This window comes from Branchiostoma lanceolatum, chromosome 8 (assembly GCF_035083965.1).
Source record: "Branchiostoma lanceolatum isolate klBraLanc5 chromosome 8, klBraLanc5.hap2, whole genome shotgun sequence".
Taxonomy (NCBI): domain Eukaryota; kingdom Metazoa; phylum Chordata; class Leptocardii; order Amphioxiformes; family Branchiostomatidae; genus Branchiostoma; species Branchiostoma lanceolatum.
This window is the reverse complement of record NC_089729.1, coordinates 7975475-8002377: the sequence shown is the minus strand read 5'-3', so window position 1 is coordinate 8002377 and position 26903 is coordinate 7975475. Positions and strand designations below refer to the sequence as shown.

The 26903-nt window shown below is 44.3% G+C and overlaps 2 protein-coding genes across 2 annotated transcripts; one reads left to right on the top strand and one right to left on the bottom strand.

Moving 5' to 3' along the window:
- Positions 1–1810: 1810 nt before the first annotated feature.
- Positions 1811–3952, top strand: LOC136440977 (chromobox protein homolog 8-like). The gene is made up of 5 exons (XM_066437185.1): positions 1811–1994; positions 2336–2379; positions 2493–2558; positions 2687–2750; positions 2921–3952. The coding sequence occupies exons 1-5, from the start codon at positions 1923–1925 to the stop codon at positions 3782–3784; spliced, it is 1110 nt and encodes a 369-aa protein (XP_066293282.1). The 5' UTR covers positions 1811–1922; the 3' UTR covers positions 3785–3952.
- A 16414-nt stretch (positions 3953–20366) lies between these two features.
- Positions 20367–22239, bottom strand: LOC136440246 (chromobox protein homolog 8-like). The gene is made up of 5 exons (XM_066436157.1): positions 22085–22239; positions 21946–21989; positions 21780–21845; positions 21577–21640; positions 20367–21405 (listed from the first exon to the last, which is right to left on the bottom strand). Exons 1-5 carry the CDS (start codon positions 22151–22153, stop codon positions 20479–20481), a joined length of 1170 nt encoding a protein of 389 aa, XP_066292254.1. The 5' UTR covers positions 22154–22239; the 3' UTR covers positions 20367–20478.
- Positions 22240–26903: the final 4664 nt, after the last annotated feature.

The window sequence follows — 26903 nt, the reverse complement described above, 5'->3', positions numbered from 1 at the left end:
AACTTATATAAAAAAAATTTTAAAAGGGTCTGGGGGTATACACGTACTCTACCTGCATACCAAATTTCAGCTAATTTGGTCGACGGACGACCGAGAAGAAGCGATTTGAAGGTTTGACAGGAGAAGAAGAAGAAGAAGGAGAAGAAGGAGAAGGAGAAGAAGAAACCTTACAAAAACAATATGTTTCGTTGGCGAAACATAAATAACAGATTTTGTGGGGAAGCTAAAACACAACTCAATAGGTTGTTCAACTTGCATTTGATACCCATGGTTGAGTAGAGGAATGATTCGTTGTGTGTTGGAAGATAGAATCTAGAGTGGGCCACAGATCTCAGGATTGTAGATGGGAGGATAGATACAAGCTTTCTCGGTAACAAGACCAAAGTGGTCAACTCTCCTTGACGAAAACACTGAGGCCGGGTATGAGTCATCTGAGGTCAGTTTGTCATGCTGCAGGGCTACACATTAGCATATAGACAACTGACGGACCAAACCCTTAAACGGATGATACTTGGCCAGTTGGCCTGATTTGATATTTTTCGGCTTTCCTATGCATCAGTCGCCACGCCTAGCGTCTATGCGATGATGACCATAGTCTATGTATGAGGTAGTACTAGTATGTGTAATCTTCACAGGACCTGACGCGTCGCTATGGCATGCATGACTGTCCTAACTCGGCAATTTGCGGGCCTTGGCGTTACCTCGTAAATGAGGCATGACCGTACCTGATAAAAACACCTTTGGGCACTGAGCTCAAAACACCTTCGATCTACTCGACCTTTAGTATTCGTGTTACGCAACTACATTTTGAAAACCGTCTTATGCAACACCAAGGAGGTTTCAATCAGAAATATCCTTGATGGCATTACAGGTTGTGGAAAGAATCACTCGCAGCCTGAGTTCCATGACTGTTCCAGCCACACTGTATCATAGGGAGATTGCGCTTTATAACTTGATGGAATTTGCAGTTAAGTTTTCTATATCGTTGAGGCTGTAAAACTACCAAAATAGTACCTGTGTTTGTGTCATAAATAATCACCACGCACTTCTAGGGTCTCCTTGTTCTAGCTAAGAACGTATCCACCTGCCGCCGGGTTCTGGAAAATTCCAGGTTAATCGCTCTTCCCGGGAAACTAGTTCTGTCCGGCCCAAACTACGCTGTGAGCTGACACATTGATTACTTTTAATACAGTGGTGAGTGTTGATGTGAGTAACGCGTCGTCCATATACTATCACTATTCACAGAAACGTTTAAGTTTAAATCGCGTGCCCAAGTGTTCAACTGCCGCACGCATCTTTTACCTGGGAGCACCCGGTAAACATCACGTAAACACGGCTTTTGCTCGGCGTTTATTACTACTTTTGAGTACGATTCTGTGGGAAACGTAACCATGATTCGGCACGTAATGCGTCGCGTGGCCAACGTGTAACAAATAAGATCACTAGGTAGCGCTGTTTACAACCGTCTCTCGGGGTTGCGCAAATTTGGGACCCAAGCGAAGAGCTGCAAATAATTTATGAGCCGTGAAACGTTTTAACTTAAGAGGGGACGATCCGGAGTCACAACGCACAGGGGTGGAAAAGGAGACTGATTGTCTATTTCAAACGTATGTCAGTATTTTTTGACGTAAGAAATATCATATTAAACCTATATTCCGTCACTAGCTTAAAGTTTCACCCCCACGCAACCACCCCCGCACATAATCGCAGCCTCCTCACGGAAAGTTAACGGCTTGTCCCCAAGTGACCCACCGACCTCCCCATGGCAACTACGCATGCTAATCAGGTCGTGTGACGTCGGCTGACTATTATGGGCTGCCGTTGGCCCATTTGGCGACGGGAGTCCCTGGCAGGCAGACGCAGTGTTGTTTTGGCCGTTGGAAACAAGAGTCGTTTGACTGTACACAACGCTGGCTGACAAGATGATGGAACTCTCCGCGTTCGGCGAGCGGGTTTTCGCCGCGGAGTGCTTGCAGAAGAAGCGCTGGCGAAGGGTGAGTACTGAAATGGGGCATGTCACGTCGGAAAGTTGACGCAACAGCTTGCAGTATGAACTTGCTCGTATCGTGCAATGTGTAATAGCATGTGAAGATTACGTGTGCATATTGTTGCATATCGCGATACACGCCTGGTGCGGTATAAGGCCCCATGCTCGTGCCACCATTTCAATTACTCTCGACTGTCTTGCAAATATGTTCCCTGAAAAGTCGACATGGTGTCATGTATGTTACAACTTAGGTCGCGACGAAAGTTTCCATTGAAATTTCGGTTGGTGTGAATTTCAGTACGTTATGCAACGGCTGCCGTACAAGCACTGTTTACTCTATTCCCACAGGGCAAGGCGGAGTACCTCGTCAAATGGAAGGGATGGTCGCAAAAGTGAGTAACTTCTTCCGCATTTTCTCACGACATCGCAAATTTCCTCGGCGATCTGTGTATGGGATTTAGAAGGTTAGTTGATTGTGTAATGATTGCCCCCCCTTTTTTTACAGATATAATACGTGGGAACCGGTGGACAATATCCTTGACCCACGACTACTGCTGGCGTTCGAGAATAGGTAAGTGTGGCGATTCTGTCACGTCTGAAACAATATGGCGCACGCTTTCGCTCGGTTCACAACTTAGTTCCGTGTTTCCTTCAGATTATGCTTCCTGTTGTTTACACTCGCTGTTTTGCACTTTACAGGCGCAGACAGAAGGATGGGGGAGGTCTCAAACGCGGACCCAAGCCGAAACGCTTGCGAATTGAGGTATAGAATATTCCGGAAACTTCTTCAGTTGTGTAAACTTTTCAGTCGGGCTCTAGAGCACACCCGCCTTCGCTACATTATTCCCATTTTCTCGACAGATTTTGCGTGTCTTGTGTAGAAGGTTATATGTCCACGTAGGGTAGAGATTTATCTTTGTTTTGCATCCGCAGGAACCCCTTAGAGCGGCTGGAGAAGGGAATGCCGAGCTGGAGACGACCGGGTCTCCCGTCTCGGACCCGGGGAGCAGCCATGTTGGATCCGACTCGACCTCGCACACGACAAACGTGTCATTTTCTGAAGACGACGACGACTACGTGCCGTGCCTCTCCCCAGAGAGCGGAGAGGGGTCCACAGAGGGCAGTGGAGAAGTGCTGAAGAGAAAGCTGCCCGGCCAAGCGGGTGGTGCAGGTATATCTGGGGAAGGCTCCGGCCTTGTAGCGGGCAGGGGGCCCGGGGAAGCCAACGGCGCAACCCTTGGCGGTGCGGGCCCCTCTCACAGGATGTGGGGTCGCGGTGTGGGCCACGCCAACCAGACTATTTCACCTTCAGGTGTAGGCAGTGGTTCGGCGAAGCGGAGTGAGGCTTGGGGTTTTGTCCGCGGGAACACCTCGTGCTTGCCAGGAGAACAGATGGCCGGGGAAAGGGGAAAAGCAGTCGCGTCACCCACGACTCCGCCCCCTCATAACCAGACCACCATGCTGAAAAACATCGCCAACCAACAAAAGCCTGTAAGTAGCTCTGTGGTTTCCCAGAACAAAGCTGGTCAATCCCCGCCGTTTGGCCGCAAGGAATCGGCTTCCTCTGACCAGGAAAACGAATCTGCCACCGCGAACTCCGTGGCGACAACACCACCGCCCGGTCCCGGGACGTTGGCAGCCCGCCCACAGACACTCGCCTGGCCGCCCAAAAAGCGCTGGCGGCCCACCGTGATCGGAGGACAGGTTTTCATTACCGATGTTACAGCCAACTTCCTGACCGTCACCGTGCGAGAGTGCAGCACACCTCAAGGGTTCTTCAAGCCCAGAACGGACTGAACTTGAAAGTCATCTTACCATTTAAGACTTACACACAACATGGAACTTTGGTAGTTGACTGTTTATACTAGTACTAGTAGTAGTTTGGATGGCTGTGGTAGGAGCACGGTGATAGAAGCCACAAAGCTACCACATTTTAAGTCTTATCTCTCGGAAATGTTCAGAATTTTATCTCCCTACAGGCTTCCAAGCTTACAGGATTATCTTACAACTCACAAAAGGAATCTCTAGATTCAAGTCTAAAAATAATTTGTCACGACCACAAGACTCGACTAATAGACCAAACACTTCAAAGTGATTCACCTGAGATATTTTTAGTCACCTGATTGCAAACTTAAGCCGCGAAAGTGTTTGCGTTTGTGGTGACTAAAAGACCATGGGCTGGTCACGAAGACAGGTCTGCGGTCTGTGGGCATAGAACAATGGCCAATCTGAGTCATACCTGCCCTCTATACATGTAGGTGATGTTTACGCACCTTAAGGACAGTAAGGTACATTCCCGAGGGAGCCCGTTTCACTTAGATATTCTATTAGATATAAAACAGTACTAGTATACATTAGTGGAGTAAGCTAATCCCATGGCTCTGCGAAATTAGACAAAGAAAAAAAGAGAAGTTTTTTTAAACAGACGGAAAGCAAGAGTTGGTGTCACGCACTCAATTTTCGTGTGGCTTGTCATGTTATTTGGTGGGCCCCTTTGGGGTTTATTTGCAGCCCAAAGGTACTTAAGTTCACTGTTGGTTCACTTGATTGTGACATATTTCAAGGTTTAGCCAAACTGGGCAGTCTTGTTTCTTCTTGTCTATAGCACACAGACCTCAAGGCGTGCGTAGTGACCGGGAATGACTCACAATATCACAGGACACACGCCTTCTCAAGGTTTCTTTTGACTAAGACGCCCTGTGAGGTGACCCCAGCCAACCCCGCGAGTTGGCGGGATGCCAGAAATACTACTAAAACTGGCGTATGACTAGTAGTGGTGTTTGGCACGGGCTACCTCCAATCTCATCTTTCCGTCAAGAAACTGACAACAACAATGTGTGAAACTATCGATTTATCTTCTTTCATGTAGGAACATTATAAACCCTGAAGCTATATTTGCTGTATACATGTATCTGGGCGTTAGCAAGTATTGTTCAGTCATTGGAAACAGAGGGCGTGTACAAACATGTTGTCGAACCGTAAGCATTATTAGTGACGTGAGGACTTTGGACAATTATTGATGAAATCACAGGTCTATAGATGGGATGGTGTTGGCATCAACCGATGTAAGGAGTCGAAGATTTAACTCATTGACATGTCATTGGACAGAACCGTGAGCCTGTTGCTTTTCATGACTCTTTCATTGTGATAGGCGAAAAAATTAAGCGACGCTGGATTTTGTCGGACATTATCAAACTCCGGTATGTTCAAACCCCCGCCGGGATAAGTTGACTTTGGTACATGTGCGCGTATGGCATACATGTATGTAGATAATTACGGAATGGAATATTGCCACTACGGTGTCTGAAAAGTTTATTATGGGGCAGTGTGCACGTACTGGTCAAGTTATAAACTCTCTCATTTGTCTCTATGAAAGAGAATGATAAGAAATGATATCGTCATGATATGTCTCCAGATATAAGTCCTGTGCCATGCTAATACATGTGAAAAAGAAGCTAGACAATAACATACGAACAATTGTTAACAAACATATACGGAATGCATTTGTCAATCACTTGTACCAACGTAATTATTTTCGGTTGCAAGGCATGTGCTGTTAGGGCCCTGTCACACTTGTGCGTATATTCAAGTGCGCATGAGTTCCACAGTAACATTTATTTTGTTCAAGTAAATTTTGCGGGGAGGAAGCTGTTTTCTACTTTGACCGATCGTCGTGCAGTCTGGTTATCAAACCAAAGAAATGACTTCTTCGGCTACAAACTTAACCTAAACCAAAAACATGTTAATACGCAACTCATGCAGACTTGTATATACGCACAAGTGACAGTGTGACAGGGGCTTAACAGTCCAGCCTGTCCAACATGGTTCATGTTGTCCTAGCAACAGATACTACCTCCTGTATCCTTCCTTTGACTAAAGGTTCATTTTTAGAAAAAAATGTATGAGTTGTCCAACAATCAAGTACTTTATACATACATTAGAAATATGCACAATTTAGTGTATACTTTTTGAAAAACGGAGATGTATTTTGAAGACTATTTTCAGAAAGATGTGTTTGATGATGGTGAACCGATTCGCGCATGTATAACCTTACTGGCTCGACAGAAAACTGTTATGTGAGAGGAATGACCTTATATTTTAGATGATCGTTTCCAGGGATCTTTTATTACAAGCCCTACTTAAAAATCTGCTATGCATATACAGATATGTAAATAGTATTGAGCCGTACCCGGATGTATTGGGCGGCCGGAGAATATATTTTAACCAGGAAACGTTGTTTTGAATTAGTGATTGTTTAGCAATAATGTAGTAGCATAGTTGTTTGTGGTGTTAAAGATTCAAGCCTTAGCTCATGAATCAAGAAAAAAAGATACAAAGGGAACAGAAGTAGCGATAGAGAAGACGCCTTTATGTAAGGACGCGGGGTTTCTTTCAATAAACATATTTTCTCCAGACCAATTTTGTGTCATGAATGCTTATAGGAATTAAGTTGCGTATATTTTCTCCCCCAACAAAGGCGAGTATTATTTGGACACACATTCCCTTTCTTCAGCAGAAAAATGAGAGACATCATCTCAACTTATCGATCTGTCCGCAAAACAACAGTTCGATCTCCTCATGATCTATCTTATTAATAGGCCGTAACTATAGTAGCTATATCTCTTACATAAGCTGATGTCAAACAAACATCAGATGTATTTCATATTGACCAGTTTATGGTGAGGGTAAATTAGACTCCCGTCGTTTGGAGTATACACATCAGTTCTATTTTGGTCAAACTAATAAGTAGACTAGTAATCTATACATTATGCTAGAGGCGTGTTTGTTGTTCCATTAACTATATCGATATGCGTGCTATTACTACGACATCATTTGTCCTAAAAAGTAAACTCGACAGGTAGAAATGAGCTTTGCTTCGTATTCCTAACGATGTATCGTTAAAACTAGCCTGGGTGTCAGCCTCTCTCTGTCATTGTCTGTTTATCTCCAAGCAGATCTATCGGTGACAAGGCAGTATCAAAGGGGCCAACCAGTACCGCCACCGGCGGCTTTTGGTATTGGTTGGCCCTATTGATACTGCCTTGTCACCGATAGATCTGCTTGGACTTGGAGATTATCCCTCGATCGCTTTCGTAGCCAAAGCGAAACAGACTCGGCACCTTTGACGACGGAACCTGTTGCAAGGAAGTGACTACGTATCACGTTACACCCTAAGCGGACAGCGGTCCAGGGAAAATCTATCAATTATTATGTTGAATAGAGATAGCTGGCAATTTCTGTTCAACTTGAATTGAAATGAGGATGGAAGATCACTGTCTTCTATCACTTCGTCTCAGCATGGAGCTTTGTATGTATCTGTCTTGAAACGTCCCAGTGAAGTGATCCCTGAAACTGGGTCTTGGTTCTTGCTCATTAACCTTGCAAGACCTCTACAAGAACAAGAGGTCTCTCTACCAGACTCCGTTGGTTTCTTGGAAAAAAGTAGAAATTAGCCAAATAGGGTGGAATAATTTTCAAGAGGAGTTAGCCGGCCATAGTCGTAGATACTCTCCAAGCAGGCTGCTTTTCAGGCGTTTTTGTCGGGCTCTCTATTTTGTCCCGTTTTCTTTATGTCGACAAGCCAAACTTAGGGACATATAGAAAACGGGACAAAATAGAAAGCACGACAAAAACGCCTGAAAACAGCCGAAGCCGAACCTCTGCTTGGAGGGTCAGTCATAGAGTGCAGTTTGCAATCAACAGACTAATCAGTGTACCCCAATAACAGAGACCGGTATAGTGGAGTGTCTAGCTCACCCCAAGAGCCTCCTTGTGGTTTGAGTGTACTTGTATGTGGGCGGCGGGGGTGGGGGTCTTTGTTTTAAATTGCATCGATAACTTGTTGTATCACTATAAACATACACGTTATCTTTCAATAAAACTGCATGTTGAAGGAGACACCTACTATACGTTTCCGGTAATGGCATGACACTGTCGTAGTCCCTACCCGACTGACTACGCCGGCTGTAGTATAGCAAGGAGGTCTAATCAAGGTTTATACCTCCTATAGGGAGGATATTTTCCTGGGAAGTTTGGCCACCAGAGGGGAAAATTTGCAGGTGTTAACCTTCCCGTGGGCTGACTCTCCTTGCCAATTATTCAATTTTTTTGCCAAATTTTACGATTCCTGACCCCCGTACTAGGCCCGGTGGATGCTAACTGTGGCACCAAAGAGCAGTGAAACATCAGAAACTTGGAACGCTTTTACTTTCCAGAGGGTTGGTGATATGAAGAAAAAAAAAACACAAAGTAGAAAACCCGACAAAAACGCCTAAAACACGTCAAAAAGCAGCCGGACCCATTCTGCTTGGAGAGTACATCGTTTGCCTTGAAAGGAGACTTGGATCAGTAGTTGCACAACAACGCGACTCAAACAACTGTTGCAAATAGTTCCATTCTGTCGTGACTATTCCGGTTCAGAAAACAAGGAACTCGGAAAACAGGAAAAGCGTGAATTCCGCAGTAAATATTTTCGGCCGCATTCCTGTCAAGCCTTTCTTCCCGGGGTTTCCCACATCACTCCTGGAGGGGTCGGCAATGCTTCTTTCTGGTTCCGTGAAACGTTGTTAGACTAATCTCGGGTCAACTTAACGTAAGAAAAATCGTGGGAGACCATGAAATGGCAAAATTCAGCAATATTTACACTGAGTTTTATCTATCGTATGGATTAGAGATTGGGGGTCTGGCATCCAGGCTACACAGAAAAGATCTCCCGCGGCATAAGAAAACATGGCCCATGTTGAAAATCGCAAACCAGCGCTCCCAAAAAATAAAGGCTAGCTGTCCGCACCTCTGCTCCCGTTTATTCTTTCCACTAGACGGCGATTGCTGAGCGACCAAAATTGGATTTGTGCAACCCTTGATTTCATAAGTGGATTATGGTGCAAGATCTAAAAGTACGATTGGATAAAAGACAACAGAATACACAAAACGTAAAATAGACGGTTCTTTATTGATGAATTCGAAAAGGCGTTGAACAACCTATCAAGTCCTTCGTCGCTCAGCGGTCGCAGCGCGGTCGCAGCCTCTAGTGGGGAAAGTACTAGGATGGCACCCAGGCTATAGGAATACTACTGACCCACAACAAAGGTCCATAACAGGCTACATGACTCAGCTTTTATTGGCTCCTTTATTAGCTTTATAGTACGTAGTATGTGCTGCTGTCTGATTGTATCAATCCTGATGGTATCTTATTAAAATTACTATTTTCCCGATAACCCAAGGAGTCCGGTAGAGACTGCTGTGTATTCTCCAAGCAGAGGTTTCGATCGGGGGGCTAGTTAGCCTCCTCCAGGCCTACCTACGGGCGTGCGGATTGTAGAATCCGGCCAAAAAATGACTAATTGGCCAGTGGATTCAGTCCACGGTAAAGGTCAATAATTTGCCCGCGGAGTAACAGCGCTTGCAAATGAAACCCTCTGGTGGCCAAACTTCCCTGGCAAATATTATCCCTATAGCTGACGTAGTTAGTCTGGAAGAGACCGCAATTTTTAACGGAAGGGCAGCGTTACAAATTGCGGCCACTACTAGACCCCGATGGGAACCTCTGCTTGGAGCTGTGACCAGGCCCCGTGGATGGCTGGAAAAGTCGTAGAAATTGGCCAAATAGAGTGGATAGTATGCTATTATAAAGGGAGTCGGCTACGGTTAGAGGGTCCAATATCACCCAATATACCATCCACGGTTCGCATCTAGAGGGCGCAACTTTCTGTAACTTCCATAGCGGACCAACTTCTCTGTTATGTTATCCCTCTATTTGGCAAATTTCTACGACTTTTCCAGCGACTTGCGGAGCCTGGTAGAGGCTACTGTGACCATAGCGTCATTGGCAGTGTCACGTCAAGCGTGAAGACCCGAAGCGACAGCGGAAAAACAAATTATCACGTTACTGCCCGGCACGCTCCTCCGCAGCGTCGAAAATAAAAAAAAAGATCGTCAGCTTACCCACCCAAATATCGGTGGAAGCCTTTGTGTAACACCTGCAATACATAAACTGGTCGCATGGTGGCGCTATTTGGTTAAACTGCGCATCCTGGGACCGAGAAGAGGGGGGACTAACCGCGCGCCAATCAGGGAACTGCTTGCGCAAAGTAACCTGGATACGAGATGGTAGCTGTTTATGGAAATATACCAGCGTCGTGGAGAATGCCCAACTCCCTCCCGTGGCAAAGTAGGGTCCGTGACATAACTCCCCTCCGAGCGCAATGTAGAGAGGTAATCTTAACACCCTAACAGCGCCAACGATAAGGTATTTTGTAAATCTCCGTTTCTTGCAACATAACACACTTGAGCAACATTTTACCCCCACAAGATAGCGAACTTGCGTCTTGTTTTCGACGTGTTTAGTTAGAAGAATTAACGACTACCAGTGTAGAAGGTCGCCCGTTACGTACTTGTGTACACAACTACGCGCGGGGGAACAAGAAAAGCAGAAAAAAAAAAAAAAAACGACAGCTGTGAATTCCAGAAGTTTATTTTGTTGAGCTTGATCGGCAAGAATGTGACATAATTCTAAGCCCACGATTTAAACCTATGGCTTCTTCACGGCGCTGGGTACGAGCGTGACTGCCCGGCACGGCCATCCCTGCGGGCCCCCCGTGTGCGCGGCTCCGCTGACACACTGGGGCGAGCACAGATCCCTTTGTTGTCCTTTTTACATCCACAGTGTGGCCGTCGCCTCAAGCCTTCGGAGAAACAGTTCTCTCCAAGCAGAGGAGGGGCTCCGGCTGTTTTTGTCGTGTTTTTAGCCATTTTTTTTGGGGGGGGGGGCTATTTCATCCCGTTTTCTTTAAGTCCGCTGGCTAGTAGCCTAGCAACATGCCTGCTAAAGGTTTACAATACCGATGTCTTTATATATTAGACATGTCAGAAAAATGTCAATGAAAAATTCTAACAGATATTTCTTTCCCCGAATTGGGCAATATTTCATTTGTAATATGCGGGATGTGGTTCAACCGATCTGTCACGACTTCCGCTAAATGCAAAGACTTCTCAAAAACAAGGAAGCCGCGTAGGTCTTGGAAGGTCACATAACGGTTTTTTTTTATATCAGTAGTCTTGAACAACCCTTTTTGCGGACTAAAGAAATGATATATAAGTTATATCTAGTCCAAAATAGGTAGAATATTTCATCTAAGAACCTGGCCAGTCACAAGAGTACCCAATTTGTCCGCCGAAGGTCTGACCTATAATGAAATGTTCTAGCTTTTTTGCCAATTTCTTGTATTTTTTAGGCCACCGGGAGCTCTGTCCGGGGGTTTCTCTCCCCTCCCCGCGGAGGTTGTGAGGCGGTTACAGGGCGGCGAGCGGTCACAGGAGGCTTGATTGAATTCAGGCTACCGGGAGCTAAGCCTGGTGGTAACGTTTTTCCGACTTTGCTTGTCCTGAAAGGGTAATAATCTCCCCTCCCAACAAACAATTATGTGCTTGGAGACGGGCGGGATGACCTGTAGTGACCCAGAGGCTATGCTTTCTCAGTACCCCCCCCCCCCCCCCCCCCAACACACGTGAACAGGACGTATCTCGTACATTTCTCTGAAATACAGCCAGTACACCGTGGCCAGTAGGTACCCATCTGAGAAATGAGACTGTTGTACTTGTAGTGCCTCCTCGATTAAGGGACCCCCCATTCTACGTCCCCTCCGAAAGACGAAGGCAGCTCCAACCAGGATACCCCCAAACGGATTCGAACCGGGGTCTCCTAGTTATTAGGGTAGCGAGTGTAGGAGCCCCAGTAGAAATAGGATGGCACCCAGGCTACAGTTATCAACTTATTGGGTTATCAATTGATACCAATTGAGTTTCAGGGACATATATTCTAAAGAAACGACCAAACATCTATACGGGACAGGAATATCAGACCGTGAAAAGACAAAAGGGAACTGTAACGTCAACGTTCTTCGAGGTTCGACTTTGCCCACTTCGTCAAATATGAACAGAAAGCTTGCGGTTTGTCCCATATATTATTTTTATTTTTAATTTTTAAAATATTTCCCCTCGTGCTAGTCATAGAGGAGACGTTACCAATGGTTGACCAAGGACATTATCCTATATAATGTCCTTGGGTTGACAGACTGGCGGTACTTCCCATGAACAACAGACTGTGAGCAATGTATGTACATAATACGCAATATCTGTTCGTCTTTTCCAGCTTTTCAATTTTCTTTGGACCCATGCCCATTAGTAATATGACTAAATAGAGATATATTCATAAATGCGTTCTGGTCGGTGGATGGGTGTATGAAATTGAATTGAAACTTCTTTTATAGACCTGAGCGCACTCCTTCGCGGTTTCTCACATTCGTGACAACGTAGTTATCAACATCATCAAGGAATACGCACGCATGCACGCCCCCTTACTCTCCTTATCTTCACGGAAAACCCATTTTAGATCCACGTGTTGCTGTTATGGAAGGTGATAGCATTTTAATCAAATCAGCTCCGCCGCAAAAACAACTTGTGTATTTCTGGGAAACCAAGCCCCCAAACGGCGCATGCGCAACGGGGGTTTCTAGCCCACCAGTTATTTCTTTTCTTGCCATCTGTGAGATAAAAAGCCATCCTGTAGACTTCACGAAAAGCTGTGAGTCATTCCTTGCGACTCGATATTGAAAATCCGGGCCAACTGCCTAGCTTTGATTTTAACCCCCCTTGCCAGACCGGATTTGCTTTTGAGTCTTTTGTGGCTTGTTATCAAATGTCATCAAAGAAATGGTACACTGCCAAAATTGTAGTTGATTGATTGATTGCCATTGAATGCCCATGGGTTGACAATTTTGAATTTCAATTACTAGTATATCTTTCGTTTAGCGTTTCTTTTCATGGCTTGTCCATGACCCCTTTTTCTTTCTTCTCTTAGTAAGGATTATAGGAGGATATAGGTATAGCAATCTCGTGTTGTTGTGCCACCCACGCTACGCAAGAAAACAGCACGGAGATTGTTTTCCGACGGTTAGAAATTTCACTGCCATATGCCATCAAATCAAGACTTGGACGTACACATGGTCTGTGGTTTATGTTTTGAATCGAACTTGTATGTGGACACTTTTGTAGTGGTAAGATCTCGTACTTAGATAAAGGTGCTACGCTGCACGGTGCGTTGGATTTGAGGAATACATTTGTGTAAGACGCGTACGTCGGATCACCAGCATAAGGAAGGAAGCGCTCTGAGCGGCGTGGACACTTACTGCAGTTCTAAACGACAATGTTACCATGTGGACCTATGGGGTCATGGTCACGGAATGCTCAGTGAATGCTCAGTGAATGGATGAGTAGACTCATTAGGATTGACAAGCCGTACGTGATATGGAAATGACTTGATGACATGGCAAACCGAAGCCACATATTCTGCATTTGGAGCGAGAAAAATGTACTTTTCAATTCAAAGCGGCCCGTCCTTTGAAAAGGATTACGGGAATTTTTACGAGGGCGCAAAATATTATACATTCGCTTTATCGTTGTTCTTGTATGGTGAGGACGGCTAACGCATTCTAAAATACTGACCAGGTTTGGACTGCTTTTAGGATGAAATTTCTCCAAAAAAGGAACTGAAATTTTGAGATTTCCATTCTCGAACTTCAACTGTAACTATGATATATAACCTGTTAAGGTTGCTTTCACAATATGAATAATTCAAAAACAGCTGATTTGTTAACTGTCCCGTGGATCCCTATCATCTGCATCACCGATTCACCCCTAACATCCGTCGCTTGTTTTTCTCGGCGTTCGGAATAAACGACCTTCAACACACGACATCCGTCCCCGCCACTGAAAACAAGAACTTGTGTCAATAACCTGGCGGCGACAAGGTAAACAACCAAGACAAACAGTCAGCAAAAACACGCCCCCGGTTGTTTTTAACTTCAGAACTTTACACATCCCATTGAAGTGATTCCTTCAGATGAAAAATCTGCAGTAGTACTACATGTAGTAGTCACTTGCGAGAATAAAAAAAAGCACAAGATCGCTACAAAGCTTATCAACTAAGACGCAGAAGTTAAGTATTTTGATATGGCGGGCAAAAGACAATATTTCATTCCTTTTGTTTTGGAATCAACTCAATTCCTATGCCAGTTTTGCTTCCGCTGTTGTCACGTATGTGTCATTTGTAACGTGACTTCATTTCTCACGTTTGGTTTGGTTTGACTGAGAAGAATTATTCTAGTTTTTCGACTTGGTTCAAAGAAGAGTCCAATGGGGGGTGGTCTCGCGACCCGTATTTCTTGGAAACCTCGATCACTTACTCCAGTGCTTATCCGATATAAATATTCCACCCGCGCAAACACTTCTGTTAGACATGTCCACAGTGACAAGTGTGCCCCAGGGCGTCCTCTGAGCGATTTACCCCTCAAGAGACGGAAATGTTGCGTTAATCGCTTTCCAGCTTATGAGAAATAATTGTTCAGGCACAGCCGATGCGTTTCGAACGATTTTGGTTACTAGTACATGTATGTCGTTCAAAACGTCGCTGAGATACGAGAATTGTTGCGCACAGACAGTAATGTCACCTAAAAACGTGACATTATTCTTTCTCCACCTTTATACCCAACTCCTTCCTCTGTGTAAGCATATACGCTCGTACATGTATTACCCGTTTCCATTGTGACTGTGCCTATCTATGAAATAAGTCAGACTCTAGATCTTTCGTCAAGGAACTCTTGCAACAACAGTATTATCAACCTAAACAAATAAATGCCCCATCGTAGCTAAATGTTCTGTGATAAATTGCCATCTTGAAAACACAAGAGCCAAGAAAAAATAACAGGAATACACCGCGCGTTGAGTACTCAGGATTGCTAGCTCTGAGTAGCCTCTACCAGGCTCCGCGGGATGGCTGGAAAAATAGTAGAAATTGGCCGTAATAGAGTGAATAGTGTGCCAAGGGAGTTCGCTACGGAGAGAGGACAGTCTGCCGTGGATGGCATATTGGACCCTTAGCACACTATTCACTCTATTACGGCCAATTTCTACTATTTTTCCAGCCATCCCGCGAAGCCTGGTAGAGGCTAGCTCTGAGTGAGCTGGCGTTGTCTGAAAATGAAACTTTCTGTTCTGAAAACTTCCATGTACTGAGAAACACAGGTGTGAAACGGGAAATTTGAACCTGTTGAGTTTATCACTATAGGGCTAGGTTTGCTCCAATCTTTTTTATTACTTTTCCAATGGGATTTGACTTGGTTTGTTGTGTGAAATAAATGCAGTTTTGAGGTAAATGAAGACTTCTTCCTTAGGAACCGAAATCCTGAAGTGTCCAACTGACAATGGAAAAGAAACGTACATGCTTCATCCGGTCAAACCTGTTAATTCTTCTTCTTCCATTCAGTGTTCGATCAAGTTTTAATCGATCACGAGGGTAAATTGATTTGATTTGGTGAATAGTTACATGGAGCTTGGGGCTCGTACTCTGAAATGTTGCCACGACCGGACATGATCGATCAATCAGTTGCATAATTGATCCCGCAGTCGGCCAAATTAAACAAGAACGCTAAAAAGTCACAAGGCTATGCTGAAAATCTTAGTGTGTATTGAGCAATGAAATGTTGAGGCAACAGCAAGTAACATTTTTTTGGATGACATGAGCGCGCGCATTGATTTTTCTTATTTGAAAAACAAACAAACTTTATTCCTTTTGCTGAGGATGTTCAACACGACAAGAGAATAGACGACACTAGTGACGTAGCTAGCCTTGACATGTAGTTGCCAACTTGGTAACCGATGATAGGCTACCACGCTAGTGTCGCTTTGTCATGTTTGTGCACGTCTTGAATACAAGAAAAGTCTTGTTGACTGTGACACTGTATTTTGCCGCTTCATGTCTCTCTTCTGAAAATGTGGGATTTTTTTCATACATCTTTATTCAGAAATACATTAATACACAACAACACCTTTACAATTTCACAAATATACACAGTTACATATTGTTACAGGGGCCATACCCACTGGCTTTTTTTTGGCTAGGGTGTGCTCCCTATGACTTTTTTGACAGGGGTGTTTCTATGCTAGGTTTTCTTCCATACGACTTCTAATTTAAGACTTGCGGCTTTAGCTTATCTGTTTTTATTACATTTTTCTCAATTGCTTCACCCATCTTTTTTTTCAAGTGTTCGCTCGTACTAGTTATTCGAGGAGTCTGACAGAGGATGCCATCCATGAAATTTACTTGCTGTTGACTAGTATGTAGCAACACAGCATTGGCAACCTGCATGTTAATTCAATTCTGGAAACATTCTGTGAACACCCTTCATCAATGAAGATAAAATTCAATGAATGAGTGTATGAAAGTATTTGTCTAATATCTTTGCATTAAAAAAATTGTAAAACCAAACCAAAGGCGTTCTCTCTGTCTAAAAGCCTGCTTGTTTTAGATATACAGTTTTAGACAATGTTATCCTAAAACTTAAAACCTTTAGATTGATGTTATGACACAAGACAACACTACGGTGGGCATCCTACATTGCTGTATTGCCTCACCGGTTGGTGATGACTTTCTCTTCACTGATTGGTCAGCCACGGTGCACCTTCTGTACCCTGATGTGTGGAAAGTGAAACCCCTTTCCGCGCCTCCCGGCCGCGCGTGCAGCAGCACCTCACCGTTTGGCTGGGCCCTCCACCGAGTTCTGAACAGTCAGATATTCAGCTAAGCCTTGTACAAAACCTAGACACTAATTAGCAAAACGACGAACACTATACAGACGACAAGAATGCTGCCTCTGTGTAGAAGTCAACGTTGCACGAATAACGATTTTCGACGACGTATGCCGTCGGAATGGCCTCATGAGCTGGTCAAAGCCTGCAATCGCCCTAATTTTATTCAAACATTATCCTGCGAGGTCGTGGGGTGCTTTCTGTGTTGAGACTCAGATCATTGTTTACTCCATCCAAGTCTCGCTGCAATCTGTATATAGAACATGTTTTTATCCTGTTGCTGGAACAGCATCCTAAACAAAGCTCAGAAATGACCCAAAATAAATGGTACAGAGGACTTCCGGCTTGCAGGTCCAGTCGACCCGACGTGGTGTGAAGTTAGTTATCATCGATACCTCACGAACGCTAAACGGTATTGCATTAAAAAGGGTGGCGTCACAACAGTGCACATAAGGACGCCGGGAAGCGCTGACTAGCCTCTACCAGGCCCCGCGGATGGCTGGGGAAATAGTAGAAATTGGTGAATAGAATGCTAAGGGAGTCGGCTACGGGTAGAGGGTCCAATATCCCATGATTCCCATCCATCTAGAGGTCGCAAACTGTAACTTCTCATGTATATGATAGCGGACTAACTTCTCTGGCATGTTATCCGTCTATTTGGCCAATTTCTGCGATTTTTCCAGCGACCTGTGGAGCTTGGTAGAGGCTTGGTGCGGAGGAGAGAGGATGTTGTTGTCCTGCGGTAGGCTGGAATAACCAATAGAATGTCCTTGGAATAACCGGAGAGGACGAGACCATAGAATGATTTGGAAAACGTTTCGTCAGCTTCATATGACCAGTTCTCCGCTATATCAATATTCTGACAGGTCTAAAGTACATGATTTTTAAGTCGTTCAATGCCAAATTTTAAAGTAGCATCAGTATCACAATACGTACGTTTTTAACTTCATTGTACATCATTAACTTTCTGTTATCAACATTCAAAGAACAAGAATTAGCCATGCCTTCAAGTACCAGAATTATCAACCCAGGATTGAAGCGTTCAAAAACTCGCTTTTCCCTAGAACTATCGTAGAGTGGAACCGTACCCACAAGGCTCAACTCACGAAGATAATCTTCTTCATGATTTCTAGCATCAGCGCCTCATAACGCGAGTTGTTCAAGCAGATGACACAAAAAACACGAGCCACTCCCAAGTGCGATCTTTGGTAAGACAGAGAATATATTGAGACATCAAATCCTAAAAAGAATTAGAAAAAAACAGCATGCGAATCTTCTCGAACGTGAACTGTTAAGTTAAAATTCTCCTGCCTGGAAAAGTAAGTCTAATTGTCCTATAATTGCTCTACTCTCCAAGCAGAGGTGCGGCTCTGACTGTTTTTGACGTGTTTTTAGGCGTTTTTGTCAGGCTTTCTATTCAGTCCCATTTTCTTTATGTCGTCAAGTTCTGACATGTCAAAAAGCAGCCAGAGCCGAACCTCTGCTTGAAGAGTACCGTATCTGTAGTAGTGTTTTAAAAGTTTGTTGTCGGATTCGATTATCATTTGCGTCGACGTGTTAGCCTCATAACTCAGTCTCCAGACGGAATGAGTTAAAGCCATGCATTGTTAGAGATCCATACAAGTAGATAGAGGCACTTTCTGGGTTAATTTTCTGCTCAGAGCAGTCAAAGCAGGCTATTTAATCGCCCGGAGAAGCGGGGCTTTGTGGTAAGCTGTCCCCCCGTACTCACCTCTGACCCCGCCGGTATTGGGGAGGGCTTGTTTGGTGCCATCGTTGACAGGGAACAAAGCCGTAGGGGGACACAATAGTGCAGCGTGAAATCTTAACCACGACCCGCATGGACTATGCAGGCTGAGAAAAACGGGGCGACAAACGGAGAGAGACCACTTTCACACGTGATACGCTTGACTTTAAAAGTTTACAGACAGCGCTGCTGCGGTGTACACTAATTTCGCGTGACACCTGTATCGTATACAAAACCACTGTTCGTTCAAGTTATATAGGTAGTGACAAAATACACATCTGGGTGACTAAAAAGCCTACACTTCTTATGAACCAAACGCACAATGTTCCGTTTTGATAGAATAAGCAAAAAGTCATTAAAAAAAAAAGCTATCTGATGATTTATGCACGCCCGTCTGCGGTGGCGTTGCTGTCTTTCAGCGTCCCAATATAAATACTTCGTATCTTACAGGGACATGCATAACCCCAATCTCCACACACACGCAAGGAAAAATGTATGCTAATCATGTATTTTAACTTCTCTTGAGCATACGCTACCAAGGCGAGCTCTACTATCATATGCCGGCCGGACACATGTGTTGAATCCGAGGTGTCAGGTCCGGTAACAGGGCGAAGTAAAACGTCCACTTGGCAGCGTCAGTGTCGATTTATCTGCGAGCCCCTGACGTTATCCAGAGCATGCCTACCTTCGTGTTGTTCAAGTGACTATCGCGGAAACGGTGCTCATAATGATGTAGACATGTAGCCTCTACCAGGCCCCGCGGATGGCTGAAAAAATAGTAGAAATTGGCCAAATAGAGTGAATAGTATGCTAAGGGAGTCGGCTACGGAGACAGGGTCCAATATGCCATCCACGGTCGCCAACTGTAACTTCTTTAGCGGACTAACTCTTCTGGCATGTTATTCGTGCAATTTGGTCAATTTCTACGATTTTTCTAGCGACCTGTGGAGCCTGGTAGAGGCTAGTAAATATGATAACGGAGCGATTAAGGGAAAGTACTGGTGAAATTACCCAGTTTTAAGTCTTATTCATATTCTCCATTCATATTTGCAAAATAAACAAGATAGATCTAAAACCACCTTATCCATACTTGTCTGGGAAAAATCAAAACAATGAAAAATAATACCAATATCCCCGTCCCGACAATGTCTATTACTGATTCTCCTTTGAAAAGGTATGGATTATTTTCTAGAGCCACAGCTTTGCATATGACGATTCTTTAAAACCACTCAAAAGAAGCCAGTCATCAAACCCGTGGTATGTCGTTATGATTTAATATTCATCCATATATAAATAAGGAGACTACACTTATGTAGTTGATCTCCAACATCTTAGCATACAAGACATTGCCTGACATTTCCGTTTTAATGACTTCTATGCTTGTGTGAACAGCTATATAAGTTACATTTTACAGCATAGCTCCGGGGCAATAGCAAAAATACTTATCATACTTATGGCCGTAGGATCATTATAATACAAAAGAATATCGATATGATATACATTTGAATAATCAGAACACTTATTTATTTGAAATCCAAGTGCGCTTTCGTCCCTTGCTGTCACTCTCACTTCTTAAACTTCTTGTACAGTACCAACATTTCCAAAAGACGCTCTCATCTGAAATCAATCGTTTTATAGTAGCGTTTTTGGTAGCAAACACTACTTCAAACCAATCGCTGAGTGTTCTTGGAAATCGACAAACACTAGTACTTCAAACATTTGGTGTCAGTACTACAACTGTTATATAATATTCAGTCACGACTATCCTGCGTATGTTCTAAGCTCTAACAATATCTTGAATTTTTCTGGAGTTAATACTGTGTAAGAGTGGACCTTCACAATCTAGCACATGTGCGAGCCTGGTCTGACGTAGAACGTTCACGCCGATTAGATATACCGTGTGTTTCAAGACGACAACTATGGAATATAGTACGGACTGTGACAGTTTACAACTACTGTAGTACTGGCTGTACGACGTTTGGCAGCGTTTCTTGCGCCACTACACTGCCTCCTGTTACCGTTCCTCAGAGACATTACTGAGCGGGCATTACTGTTCAGAATGGACGACTGTACACATGTTAAAGGACAGGAACTTCCGTGTTCACGTTCCTCTGTTCTTGAAGAAGCCTTTATCGGTGAAACACTCCCTGACGGTGACTGTGACCATCCCCGTCGTGACGTCCGTGATGAGAACCTGGTTCATCAGGGCGTTAGGAGGCTGCCAGCCCGCGGCCCGGGCGGGACACACGGCGGGGCGGGAGTTCGGCGGCCGGGGAGCAAGTGGGGGGCTCCGTGCCTTGGCGGGCGAGTCCACGGTCTGTTGTTTTCGACTGCCCGTGTCCTCAAATGGATTCCATATTTCGAAGACGGGCTGCTTGCGTTTGGACGAGTCTTTTTGTGGTTTGTTTGGCGGTGAATCAGGCTTGTGGGGTGGAGAGATGGGGGACAGAGTGGGAGGGGTGGGGGCGGGGACGGCATGGCTGTGTTTCTTGCTTTTCCCCTTTGGTCGGCCCACACGCCGACGGACGGACAGATCCTTGGGCTTGTCTTTAGACCGTTTCTTGGCTTTGTGCGTCTTGGACTTCACCTTGAGAAGCGGGGCCGGTCGCTCCGAGGCCTTGGTGTGATTTAGTGGTGCGGCGGGACTCCGGCTTGGCAGCGAGATCTCGTCACCAGCCGATTTAGTTGCCCCTCCGAAGTGACCTTTGTGTTGGGTTTCCCTTTCCCAGGGAGGCCGGGCGGGAGTCGGGCTTCTCCCCGGGCTGCCTGCGATCTGCTGCCCGCCCGGGCTAGGCTGGTCTTTCCCAGAAGACATCCCGGCCGGGCTCGGGGCTGGGTCGTCTTCACTCGGCGGAGAAGCGGCAGGACGGGCCGACGCCAGCCCGTTCGATTGGGACGACTCTTGGTCAGGACTGCTGCCTGGTGCTTCTTCCTCCTCAGTTCTAACATGGCCGCCATGGTCCTCCTGCTCCGCGTACCCTTCCGAGTTAGGTTCGGGGAGCGCCACAGAAGCGTCCCCCAGTCTCATCTGTGGAGGGAAAACATGGAGAAACACATAAACATCACAACCATTTGGCTTTGTTGAAACAACTGTAAAGGAGGTTTGTAGCATAATTGAATAAAATGTGAAATGCTTGCCTAAGCAGTAGTCAATATGTCTCTCAATGGAAGAGATTGAAAATCAGAAAAATATTTTTACCTGTAAACGAAACTTTTTCGGCTTGGGACCTCTCTTGTGGCCACCCGTCTCCCTTTCACGTAAGCTGAAATGGTCACAAAGACACAAAATCACCGACTGGCCATTTCCCGAACTTAAATGCAATGAGCTTCTCAACTCCCAAATCCGCCATGTTTAGAAAATGGGGCACGCGGAGGCGGCCAGAAAACCCCCACAAAACCCACCTATTTTCGAAGGCTGCGAGAAGTCTGGGGTCCAGAATATTCTCCTCCGGCTCCCAGGTGTTATACCTGAACACAACATGTCGGTGGTGAGACAGGGCGAGGTGAAAAAGGCAGCGAAAATGGACAAATCTGGACGCTACTCGAACCATCCCTAGAACGTACTTACTTGGGCGACCACCCCTTCCATTTCACCAGGTACTCGGCTTTGCCCTGGAAATAGAAAACACACCGATAGTGAGACAGACCTGTCGTGTGCACGGGCACAAACTACACAAACCGGAGGACATGTAGGGAACGGCCATCACCTTTCGGATCCTTTTTCTCACCAGGCATTCGGCGGCGAAAACTCGTTCCCCTACAGCCGACAGCTCCATGTTTCGGCAGATAAAGCTGCTGCGTGCTGCCGACCTCCAATGTTGGAATTCCCTGCGGTGTGCATCCCATAATACTCTCACGTGACGCTCGAAACGTCATAGCGCAAGCTGTTATCGTCGAGGGGCGAACCGTTGTTTGTCTAAAGATAGCCAAAAATATAAAAACCTAAAACCATAGAATTAGTTATACTTTTACATGTTCTAATAAAAGGAGTTGTACATTTAATTTCACTCCAACATAAAAAGTCATTATATCCTTTTTTTACTGATACTTGATACACAAATGATATTTCTATTTTGACAAACTACTCTTTTCGTACATTAAGAACATTCTATACCTGTTTCATCAGCAATTCTGTTTTCATTAAACATTACATTCATTGTTTCAGTAGAACAGTCGCACGGATGAACAGATATATTCAACGTAATTGAAAATGTGTTTAATTTCACTTTTCAGACAGTAAGCTATGGAAGAGGTAATAGTTTAACGTATACAAATATGAATGAATTTATTTTTTGTCAAAGTCATGATATTATTAAAATTGACGGTCTGGTCATTTCGTTTTAGATGAGTGATGATTTCCTTTTCTCGTGCGGTTTCAGATAACAAGTGAGAAAATACCAGCGACAGGGCCACGAAAAGAGGTGGGACACCTCACTTTTATTACTTTGTTCTATCTGACAAAAAGGATCCTCACAAAGTAGTCATGTAACTCATGTTGTAACTCCTTTTTGTCGTCCCTTTGTTACAAACAATAGACCAGGTACACAGTTGAATGTGAATCCGACCCGTGTCATCAGAAATAAAAGCATGTTTATTGGCAGTAGTGGAAGAAAATGCGCGGGTTGGCATGTATAGATCTACATGTTTTTGGAGGCAGGCGTCTGATATTTGTGGCGCTGTCCGCTCCGTGTCCGGTCCTGTCCGAGCGGCATGAATAATCGGCGTGACCCGGGTTAATCTGTTCCACGGATTACTGCATAAATCACGGCGGCAAACATTTCCCAGGGGACGCCGACTGTCCAGCGCCCCAGAACCAACACAAAGCCTGCCGCAAGGTTCTGTTACCGCAGTAGGTAAAATTAGTTTAGTATCAAAGGTGGAGCCATGGAAAATGTCCGTAGACACACCAACCTAACAGTTATATTTCTTAAATAAGCAGAAAGCACAACAGCGCTATGAGAGTATGACCTGAATGTTTTACCGACCGTACTATCCAGCAAAAAATAAGAATTATTGCTCAAAAGTGGGTCACTTAAAGGCAATATGTTCCCTCGTGACAAGAAAAATACGTAGTCTCTTAGCCACTTTGAAGAGTTAAGCGTGTGAGCTGTTTTTTTTCTGAACGCCGGTTTGTTTCGCGTTTGTCAGTATTAATCATGCACGTGTTTGTTTGACAAACAGAGCCAACTGGCGCTTGGCTATACGCACATTGTTGTGTTTTGCTCATGCCGTCAAAAGCGTATTGAAAATTCCAAGGAAAAAAACAAGTTCTGACAAACGATAAATACATACTTATTGTTTGTTTTTGCTCCAGATGGAATACTGTCAATGCCCTTTTTCTAGTATCATTATTACTCCAATGTCTGCGAGTTAGATATTGGACACACTCTGCTCTGACTGGATCCACCACCCCTTGCGCTTAACAGCGAATCTCCCCGCGAATCGGACTCTTGCAGGGTGACGTAATGACCCCTATTTTCCATGTCAACAGGGGGCGTGGCGTCGCTTAGGATTTCACACGATTCGGTGTTAATATCATTATCACCTTCTGTCCATATACCCATTCACGTACACACACGCGGCTTCGCTAAATGATCCCCGAGATTCCCTCCCTACCTTTTAGACGGGCCAGAAGGGGGAGGGGGATGAAGTTGTGACGCAGTAGATTTTTCGGCCCGCATCACACAATGGCGCGTGCTGAGTGGCGGTAGTGAGTGAGAGGTTACGTACGATTACGAGCATTCGCTGCCATTGATTTTTACGTTGGACTCACCGAAACAGACCAGTGATCGTTGTATCGCACCAATGCTGGGGATAAATCATAAAGTACAATAATTGGTTTTCATCTAGACGGAAAGATGAAAGATTAAGAAGAGGAGGTAGCCATTGTGCGTGGGCTTAGTAGCTCACACTTGTTCAAATCTATTTTCTGTAGCTTACAGCTGATTACACCGACATGGTGATTGCGGTATAGAGGAATAGTAGATTGATAGTCACTACCTACTCTCCAGGAGCATGGCGACAGAAAGAAAACGGGACCAAATAGAAAGCCCGACAAACGCCTGAAATTAGTAAAAGACTTAAAAACAAGCCGGAGCCGAACCTCTGCTTGTAGAATAGTGACTACCCTGCTCGGCGAGCGTTTCTTTTTTTCCATGTCTCGTCTATCGTTCAACGGTTAACCACATCGCCGATTAGCCGTCACGAATTAAAACTGATAGGAAACTTCTTTGATTACTAGTAACTTCTTACTTTCGCGTGCGTTCTGTGATTTGGTGACCGTTATATTTCAAGGGTTTAGATGTGAATACAGGAATGATGTGTGACATATTGTTTTACTCTCCAAGCAGAGGAATGGGTCCGGCTGATTTGTATCGTGTTTTGGGCCTTTTGTTGGGCTCTCTATTTTTTCATTCTTTCTTTATGTCGCCAACCCAAAGGAATGGTTTTTAAGGCTGCAAGCAGAATGATAGTGACTACCTACTCTCCAAGAGTCTGGAGACATAAAGAAAACGGGACCAAATAAAAGCCCGACAAAAACGCATAAAAACACGTCAAAAACCACTATGCTTGGAGAGTATTGAGTGTTTCCAATCTTTAAAAAAAGTACGGTCTCTCTACTGTCGTTCTCAGTAACGGTATCTTCTGACGTCCTCTTCAGATAAAGATGCTTATAGAAGACACGCTAACTGTTGTATAACTCCTACCCGCCACATACACCTGCCAAGCCAGCACAACTACACATGCATAATTTTACACAACGGGCAAGTTCGAAACCTTTCGATGTTGATTCACTCACTCTCACTCACTCTCTCCCATAACATAGCTGATGTTGATTGCGTGTTCCTAATTGATTGGTATATAACCCAGGTACTAACGGACTTAAATAGGGTCCATAGTATCGCAGTGGAGCAGACATTGGATGTTTTCCAAGTTCAGTACGTAGAACTAATCTGTTCTACCTTGAGCTATAGCTTGATAAATCGAGCTGTACCTTGGAAAATAAACAAATCTAAAGGCTCTTGTCTTGCCTGTCGCTATAGTTACCGTGCAATGTTATCACGGAAAATACCTTAATCAGGCGATATGGGTCACCGCTCTTAGAATCCTGTGGCTATACCTAAGAGTCTTACCCAGGAACGTTTTGTTTTAACTAAGAAGGTTTCGGACGTCGGTGAATGTTACATTCATGTCGATAAGATGTTAGATGTTCCCTAATGTACGAATTATCCAGTAAACGTCCATAGTATCGCACTCAGTTTAGCATAGAAGGGCCCATGGTTGGTATAATACATCTGTTTTGTTCCAACATTTGTCACATAAGCTCTGTTAGTTTAATGATTTTGGATAATCGGGAACTTCGGGTACGGCAGCCTCGCACGATAAACTGTTACGTGTTAAATGTTGAGTATTTGCAGAATATTTTTCTATTTGATTGTAGTCAATGGCAATGAAAGTGACAACTTGCTTTGGGAACTGTAGCTAGGTATCATACGATATCGAAATAACCTCATATAACCTCAAAACTTTACTAACACTTCGCTGATAAACAATATACACATTGACGAAGGGATTTGTACACTTTGCCCTGCTCGCTATGCTCTACTAAACGACATGATTGAGATTGATTACATCAATAGTTTCTTCCCTAAGGCTACGATCGTCTTTCTGATAACCCTGCTAATGAGCGACAGAAACACAGGAGAATCGTACACGGTGTTTATGGTGCAGAACGTGGATAGACTGGTGGTTTTGTTTGGTTACTGGTAAAGGCAACCAAGGCAATATTAGGGCTCAAAATATGGAAATAAAAAAATGCTGATATCTTATAATGGTAATGACATTTACTAACACCGTTTATCACAGTTGCATAATAGCTTCATACTTTGAGCATTTTAAAACAGCGCGAAAACGTGCCGTACGATGATTCCCTTAATTAGTTTCGCGAGCCTACACAAACTCCGGCGACGATTTTCAGTGAGTTCTCATATCCCAACGACGTCGTATTTGTGCATAATGGACGTCGCTATACATTGTGATAGTGTTGTTTGAACTAATCATGTATAGAAATTGCTAAATAAATTGACTTTCAAAATCTGACTTTCGGGCCCTAATATTGTTTGGGTTTCCTTTATCAAAATCAATTTTACCACTATTATTAAATTCCCCACTCGCTTTAGTTTTTCTATTTCAGTTATACATGTACTTAATATCATTTCTGTATTTCATTACATTTGTTGTAGTGTTTAGCATCAATGCGAACAGTTCTTATTTGTGTATTTCTTGCTTTGGCGTTTGAGGTACAGGTCATGTAAAGGACTTGTTCCATAGTGTTCTTGTTGTCGGCTCCTTATAGATGTTTGATATGTGAAGCTTGATATGATAAACGACCAACGAGCAGTGTTATCACTATATTGTAACGTACAGCTTCTGAATTTTCGTCTCTTTGCTTTGCGGTCGTGAAAATAGCTTTCCTTTTGTCATAGCGTTTAAGTAGAATTTCGGTCCTAGAATTTCATATCTACT